At 48.0% G+C, this 7,728-nt stretch overlaps 1 protein-coding gene across 1 annotated transcript in view; it reads left to right on the top strand.

The window, feature by feature from the left end:
• The window catches only part of SMYD4 (SET and MYND domain containing 4), a 61,732-nt gene that overhangs the window by 51,156 nt on the left and 2,848 nt on the right, over positions 1 to 7,728 (top strand). Inside the window, exons 5-9 of the mRNA XM_011956295.1 lie at positions 2,992 to 3,174; positions 3,627 to 3,790; positions 5,440 to 5,575; positions 6,427 to 6,543; positions 6,745 to 6,868. Of these exons, the coding sequence (XP_011811685.1) occupies positions 2,992 to 3,174; positions 3,627 to 3,790; positions 5,440 to 5,575; positions 6,427 to 6,543; positions 6,745 to 6,868 (724 nt within the window). The remainder of the gene's footprint in view (positions 1 to 2,991; positions 3,175 to 3,626; positions 3,791 to 5,439; positions 5,576 to 6,426; positions 6,544 to 6,744; positions 6,869 to 7,728) is intronic.

Below are 7,728 nucleotides of genomic sequence, written 5' to 3'. Positions count from 1 at the left end.
TAGCCAGGATGGTCTCGATCTCCTGACCTCGTGATCCGCCCGTCTCAGCCTCCCAAAGTGCTGGGATTACAGGCTTGAGCCACCGCGCCTGGCCTCCCTCTTTATTTTAATACAAAATGTCACAGATTAAATTTGGTTGATGAAGTACATACATATTCTCAGTTTCTGTTATCTCTACTAATAGATGATTAATGCAAAATATTGAGTAATTTTAAAAAATCGATACTTAATTTTTTAGAAATAATGAGAGAGAGATTTAACGCTGACATAAATACCCACAGTTCCTGGGCCTACTTCTGTCAGAGGGTAATCTATAAATAATTCACAAAGCTGACATTACTCACTGTAGTGTGATCGTTCTTTTCTGGAAAATTTTAGCAGCGGTTGTAATATAGATTGCCAGTTATCAGTAGTTGGCAATGCAAGTCCACTTTTAATTATGCACACGCTGATTATTCCGACTACAAATTGTCCGTGCCCTGGCCGGCTCCTTCCTGCCACCTGCCTTTTAGCATTTTCACTGCTTGTTAGCACATACACCAGAAGGTGGGCATTGAACAAGGCGGAGAGGAAGAAACAAAATCAGTGAAGCACTTCGGAGAAGCTCTGATGAGAGATTTTAATACAATTTGTAGAATTATTAACTAGAATTGAGTCATTTGGATTCCCTGTGAAATGTATTTACTTGCTCTATTCTTGTTCTGTTCTTGTATCTTAGCAACAGATAGTAGAATTGCCTCCAGAGAGACAACATTATTCCTATTATTCCTATATTTAGTGTTTTCCTTTATAAAACTTTTTTTTTTTTTTTTTTGGAGACAGAGTCTCGCTCTGTCGCCCAGGCTGGAATGCAGTGGTGCGATCTTGGCTCACTGCAACCTTTGCCTCCCAGTTTCAAGTGATTCTCCAGCTTCAGCCTCCCGAATAGCAGGGATTACTGGTGCACACCACTACACTCAGCTAAGTTTTTATATTAGTAGAGACGAAGTTTCACCATGTTGGCCAGGCTTATCTCAAACTCCTGACCTCAAGTGATCCTCCTGCCTCATCCTCCCAAAGTGCTGGGATTACAGGCATGATCCACAGCACCCAGCCTATAAAACATTTTCACGCAATGGTTCGTAATATTTTCTTTATCCATTACATTTATACCTAGACTATTTATTTCTTTGTGAATTTTTTTGTTTTGTGAGACAGAGTTTTGCTCTGTTAGCCAGGCTGGAGTGCAGTGGTGTGATCTTGGCTCACTGCAACCTCTGCCTCCTGGATTCAAGCAATTCTTGTACCTCAGCCTCCAGAGTAGTGGGGACTACAGGCGCATGCCACCATGCCCAGTTAATTTTTGTATTTTTAGTAGAGACAGGGTTTTGCCATTTTGGCCAGGCTACTCTCAAACTTCTGACCTGAGGTGATCCACCCACCTCAGCCTTCCAAAGTGCTGGGATTATAGGCATGAGCCATGGTGCCCAGCCTGGTGAGTGGTTTTTTTGAGATTCCTGGCATGTGTTCGGTGATATCACAATTATTTGATGCTTTTTCCAGTTTTCCAGAAAACTGAATGTTTCCTCTTAAATACTAATATCTTTTATCTTCCAACCTGTTTTGTTGGAAACATAATTTGCTTCATGCTTAAACTGAGGCTACTGAACATAATTGAAGCATTTCTGTATGCCCAGGATTATCTTTACTGTACATACTCCTAGGACAGATGACTCTGACAAAAACCGGCACAGGTGGAGCCTCTGGCTAAGTGAAATGTACAAGTGGACTTTTAAAATGCTAATTAGCCACCATGTTTTCTTTTCTGAAATGAACAAATTTTTTTTTTCTTTTTTTTTTTTGGAGACAGGGTCTCACTCTGTCGCCCAGGCTGGAGTGCCGTGGTGCGGTCTCGGCTCACTGCAACCTCCACCTCCCAGGTTCAAACAGTTCTCCTGCCTCGGCCTCCCAAGTAGCTGGGACTACAGGCGCCCGCCACCACGCCCTGCTAGTTTTTTGTGTTTTTAGTAGAGACGGGGTTTCACTGTGTTAGCCAGGATGGTCTCGATCTCCTGTCCTTGTGATCTGCCTGCCTCGGCCTCCCAAAGTGCTGAGATTACAGGCGTGAGCCACCGCGCCCGGCCAAAATGAACAAAATTTTAAAGTAAACTACTATGGGCTTGAAAAGACCAAAAAAGAAAAAAATAATAAATTTTACAAATATGGTAAAACTTTTTAAAAATATTTATTTATTTATTTTATGGGTTTTTTTTTCCCCCCCCCAGACAGGGTCTGCTGTCACCCAGGCTGGAGTGCAGTGGTGTGATAATGGCTCACTGCAGCCTCACACTCCGGGGCTCAATTGATCCTCCCACCTCAGCCTCCTGAGTAGCTGGGACTACAGATACGCACTACTACGGCTGCCTAATTTTTTTAATTTTTTTTTTTTAGAGAGCAAATCTAGCTGTGTTGTCCAGGCTGGCCTTGAACTCATAGGCTCAAGCAATCCTTCTGCCTGAGCCTCAGGGTTACAGGCAGGAGCCCCGGTGCCTGGCCCGCTTAAATATATAAAGTTCGGGTTAGTAACTAGGTCGCTTGTTCTATTAACCAGCCAAAGACCAGATAAACAGAAGCCTTTGGGCTCTAAAAGTCTTTGGAAAGTCACCTCAACAGGGGCTCTGGTTTCTGTGTTCTCCCTCAGGAACATCATGAAATGATCTAGAACGTTCCCTACTCTTCATTCCTTTTTTATTGCTTTTCTATAAGTTCTCATCTTTGGCTATTTCGTGGTGTAGAGACACAGTTGTCAGGTTCCAGGACTCCAGTGGACTTGGTGTGGTTCATCCACTTTGCTTCCTGGTGACCGGAGCTTGCAGTGAGTCATGATCCATCTGATTTACATTGGACCCAGCTGTGGCGCCATGACTCACAGGCTCATCTTCTGAGGAATAGACGGCGAGGCCAGAGCTCGTGTCCTGACACCTTTTTCCTTCTTTCCTCTTGCTTTGTCAGGATCTAAAGGGAGCATCGTTACTGACAGCAGGCAGGTGCGCCTTGCCACAGGCATCTTCCCTGTTATCAGCCTCCTGAACCACTCCTGCAGCCCCAACACCAGCGTGTCCTTCACTAGCACTGTCGCCACCATCCGGGCATCACAGCGGATTGGAAAGGGGCAAGAGATTCTCCACTGCTACGGTGAGCCATCCCTTCGCGCTGCTGTCCTGCCCTTCTCCGACAGAAAAGGACGGGGGGACACGAGTCAGCAAGTCACCGGGCGTGTGACTTCACCTGTCTGCTGTCTGCTTCCTGGAAGAGGCAGTGAACACTTAGGCCTAAAACAAGGAAGGGAGGAAGGAAGGAAGGGCCTTCGTACTAGGGCTCCATTGTGGCTAAACTATGTCTTGCTCTATTTAATCACTATAAATTTCCTATTCTGAAAATGGGCTAGGAACAACTTCTTAGCTTCTCTTTCTTCCTGTCTCAGCAACTTGGAAGCTTATTTTAGTATCCAGTTCCACAAATGTTTGAGTAAAGGTTAGCTGTCCCAGGATAAGTAATTGTCCAGACCCTCCGCTAAGCTGAAGGTTTTTAAGTAGTGTTTGACTCTCTCTTGCTTTCAATATTGGCTGAGGGTGATCTCCCTCCAGGGCCTCACAAGAGCCGGATGGGGGTTGCTGAAAGGCAGCAGAAGCTGAGGTCTCAGTATTTCTTTGACTGCACCTGTCCAGCTTGTCAGACGGAGGCACACAGGATGGCTGCAGGGCCCAGGTGGAAAGCATTCTGTTGCAACAGTTGCAAAGCGCCCATGCAGGTAATTCTCTCCTCTCCCCTCTACTTTTCCCGGAGGTCAGTTTTCCAGCCCGAGGGTGATCAGTGTTTGGGAGGAAGCCACCTCCACTGTAGCCAGTCATCCTCCATTGTAGCCAGTCATCGCATACACTGCTTCCCCTCCAGAGAAACCACAGGGAAAGGTTCCATTTAATGTTTCTCTTACAAAGGACAGAATATCCCGTCTGAACTGGTGTGGGATTTGGGGGAGACTAGGAATCTATTTGCTCAAGTAAGTCATTGAAAAGTCCCAGGATAGGCCAGGCACAGTGACACTTGCCTATTATCCCAGCACTTTGGGAGGCTGAGGTGGGGAGATCACTTGGAGGCCAGGAGTTCGAGACGAGCCTGGGCAACATAGCAAGACCCTGTCTCTACCAAAAAAAATTTCAAGAAAAAAATTCCAGGATAAGGCTACTTAAGATACAGCTTGATCCAGGGGCTTTCTGTCCACCCCTCTCAGCTTCATTTTCTCCGTGGTGGCCCATCCTCACACAGACTTCCCTGTTATGGTGCAGGAGAGCTGCCAGCAGCCTGCGGACCTCCTGCCAAGGAGGATAAGAGCACACGCCACTCTAACAGCAGCCTGGGCAAAGACGCTACTGAGTTTCATTGACCCGAGAACTGTGGCGACATAGTTTTCCTCCAGCCATTTGGGCCAGAGAAAGGAGCTATATGTGAGCCACATGCCACACCCTCAGCTGTAGGGCACCAGCCGTGGGACTGAGGGTGAGAGGGATCCTCATGAGAAACTGGGTTGCTGTTGCCAAATGAGAAAATAGATATTGGCCTTTGAAACACAGCGATGTCCACCTCAGAGGGTTTCCCCTCTGCCAGAGGTGCCGTATCCTTCTTTGGAGAGTCATGAGTGGAGCGCAGAGCTGGTTATGTTAGAAAAGCTAAACTTGCAGACCCGAGGTCAAACGTAGGCGATCACACCTGGCACCTTTTTCTATTGGTTTTCTTTTTTTTTTTTTTTTTTTTTTTTTTTTTTTTTTTTTTTTTGTGAGACGGAGTCTCGCTCTGTCGCCCAGGCCGGAGTGCAGTGGCGTGATCTCAGCTCACTGCAAGCTCCGCCTCCCAGGTTTACGCCGTTCTCCAGCCTCAGCCTCCCGAGTAGCTGGGACTACAGGCACCCGTGACCACCACTCCCGGCTAATTTTTTGTATTTTTGGTAGAGACGGGGTTTCACCATGTTAGCCAGGATGGTCTCGATCTCCTGACCTCGTGATCCACCCACCTCGGCCTCCCAGAGTCCTGGCATTACAGGTGTGAGCCACCGCGCCCGGCCTTTCTATTGGTTTTTGTAGGACTTTTTCATAACCACTAGAAATGTTCGTCATCTAAAGTCCCGGCCCCAAAAAGCGACGAGAAGGGCTATAGAAATGGGAAGAAATGGTGCACTATCCCCGTTCCGTTCCAAGAATGAAGCCTCAGGTGGGATCAGCTCCTACCTTCATTAGAACTGCCACCATCAAACCAAAATCTGTCAGGCTTTGGTCGTGATGTGTTATTACAGGCGTCTCTTTCTTCCGTGAGGTAAGAAACTATGGAGCAATCCTATAATGTAAGCACAGGCAATGTTGATAACCGACTCTGGCGTTGGAATAAAGAGAACACTGACTTCCACAGGGAGATGGCGTGCTGCGCTGTGGCAACAGATCTTGTGCAGAATCCGTCGTCAGCAGAGACCACCTAGTCTCTCGGCTACAGGACCTTCAGCAGCAGGTCGGAGTGGCCCAGAAGCTTCTCAGAGATGGGGAACTGGGTGAGACTGGCTCCCGGCTTTGGTCCTCCAGCCCCTTCCCTTTTATTCATTCTGATTCCATTTTGGGCTCAAGGATACTCAGTACTGATGGAAGAATTGAATGTCATTATCCCCATGCCAGCCACAAGATGGCTATATAGGCCAGTGAGACCAAACCCTGACCAGCCCTGTTACTGTGGGGCCCTTGAAAAGGGGCCAGGTGATTTCAGCTGTTGTTTCCTTCTGCATCCGATTGCTAAGTTGAAGTACCCCTGCCAGCTAACGGGTCATCACTGACATCCATGAGCTTTGTGCAGTTCCAGAAGTTCAGTGTCATTTATTTTAATTCCAGGGCCTAGCAACGTAACTTCCTAGAAGGGCGGTTCTGCCCCGGTCAGAGCTGGTTTGTGCTGGAGAGCAGTGGGGCGACAGCCCAGCTGATAGGAGTGTCTTGCTTTTTTCAGAAAGAGAGTTGTGGAGCTCCCCATCGCCCTTGAAAACCTGCCTTAGAGCTTGACGTCATGGGATTGTACTTTCCCTGCTTTATGAAAGCTGACCTTTAGCTTAGATTTCAGGGTCAAGAGAAATCATGGCCATATGTGGAAGGTAGAATTGGTCGAGTTGGCAAGTTGATGTTGTAAACCCAGGGTAGATGTGGGAAGGCCTCCCCTAGCGCCTTTCTCCACTGACAGAGAAAACGTAAGAGAACAGCACCTTTACTGGAACAGACACTGTGGGTTGGTGACAGCCCAGGGAGGCCAAGGGGAATGTCCACATTCAGCCCAGCTGATTCAGAGAATTTGAGACCTGGGTTCTCATTTCTAGGACTGGGCTTATGTCTGTAGTGAGGCCTCTTTCCTCTGCATTGACAGAGCGAGCCGTTCAGCTGCTGTCGGGGTGCCAGCGTGATGCCGAGAGCTTCCTGTGGGCAGAACACGCCATGGTGGGAGAGATCGCGGATGGCCTGGCCCGGGCCTGTGCTGCCTTAGGTACGGCGTCGGCCTTCGTGTTCTGCGTCAGAAACAGGCTGCTGTGGGTGTTTCATCGGGGCCCCGGCCTTGTCTGCCTGGTTACCCCCCACTCTGTAAACTGACGCTGCTCCCCCTCTCATTCCGTTTTCTCACCCCAAAAATGTGTATCCACAGTTGACTGTGGTTCTTTTCTGGAACAAGACTTTTCCCTTCTCACAGGGGACTGGCAAGAGTCAGCCACCCATCTACAGAAGAGTCTCCGCGTGGTGGAGGTTCGCCACGGGCCGTCCAGTGTTGAAACGGGCCATGAGCTCTTCAAACTGGCCCAGATCTTTTTCAACGGGTGAGTCCTCCTCCCACCTCACAGGGCACACGCTGTTCTTTTTCTAGGCTCTTCTGGGCATTACTTTTTTTCTATGGTGTTTTTAAAAGCATGTTGAAACTTCTTTATTTCCTCTTTAGGAGAGAGCTTTGCCTTCTGTTTTGCTAACAAACTTAACGCTTTAGAATTTCCTCCCGGGAGGCGGAGCTTGCAGTGAGTCATGATCCATCTGATTTGCCTGGGTGACAGAGCGAGACTCTGTCTCAAAAAAAAAAAAAAAAAAAGAATTTCCTCCTGGGAGATATGGGGAAAGCTTTTAGATCTCAAGTGAATTTCCCGGAGAGCACTTGGCCAGGCAGCCCCACCCACCTCCAGTAGAGTGTTCCTTCCCGTTGTTCTCGAGTTCATCACAGCCCCCTTGGCTGTCTCATCCCCAGCACTCTCAACTCCAGGCTCTCTGCCTTCTCCCTACTCTGCATCCTGTTCCTTGTAATGCATTTGCTTGAACCAGGGAATCAGGGCTGATTTTACCCCCAGACAACATGTGACACTGCCTAGAGACCTTTTTTTTTTTCTTTTGAGAAGGGGTCTTGCTGTCTTGCCCAGGCTGGAGTGCGGTGGCACGGTCACAGCTCACTGCTTCCTCAAACTCCTGGGCTCAGGCGATCTCTGGAGACATTTTTGATTGTCATGACTTGGAAGGGGGGTGCTACTGGCATCTAGTGGAAAGAGGCCAGAGGTGCTGTTAAGCATCCTGCCGTGTACAGGACAGTGCACCCCACCAGCCCCAGCAAAGAAGGATTCAGCCCACAGTGTCAATAGTATCAGGGCTGAGAAACCCTGCTTTTTTGTTGTTGTTGTTATTTTTTTTTTTTTTTTTT

The sequence above is a fragment of the Colobus angolensis genome, unplaced genomic scaffold (assembly GCF_000951035.1).
Source record: "Colobus angolensis palliatus isolate OR3802 unplaced genomic scaffold, Cang.pa_1.0 Scaffold110, whole genome shotgun sequence".
Lineage (NCBI taxonomy): Eukaryota > Metazoa > Chordata > Mammalia > Primates > Cercopithecidae > Colobus > Colobus angolensis.
The sequence above is the reverse complement of the archived record's forward strand: the minus strand, read 5'-3'. Positions and strand labels throughout refer to the sequence as shown.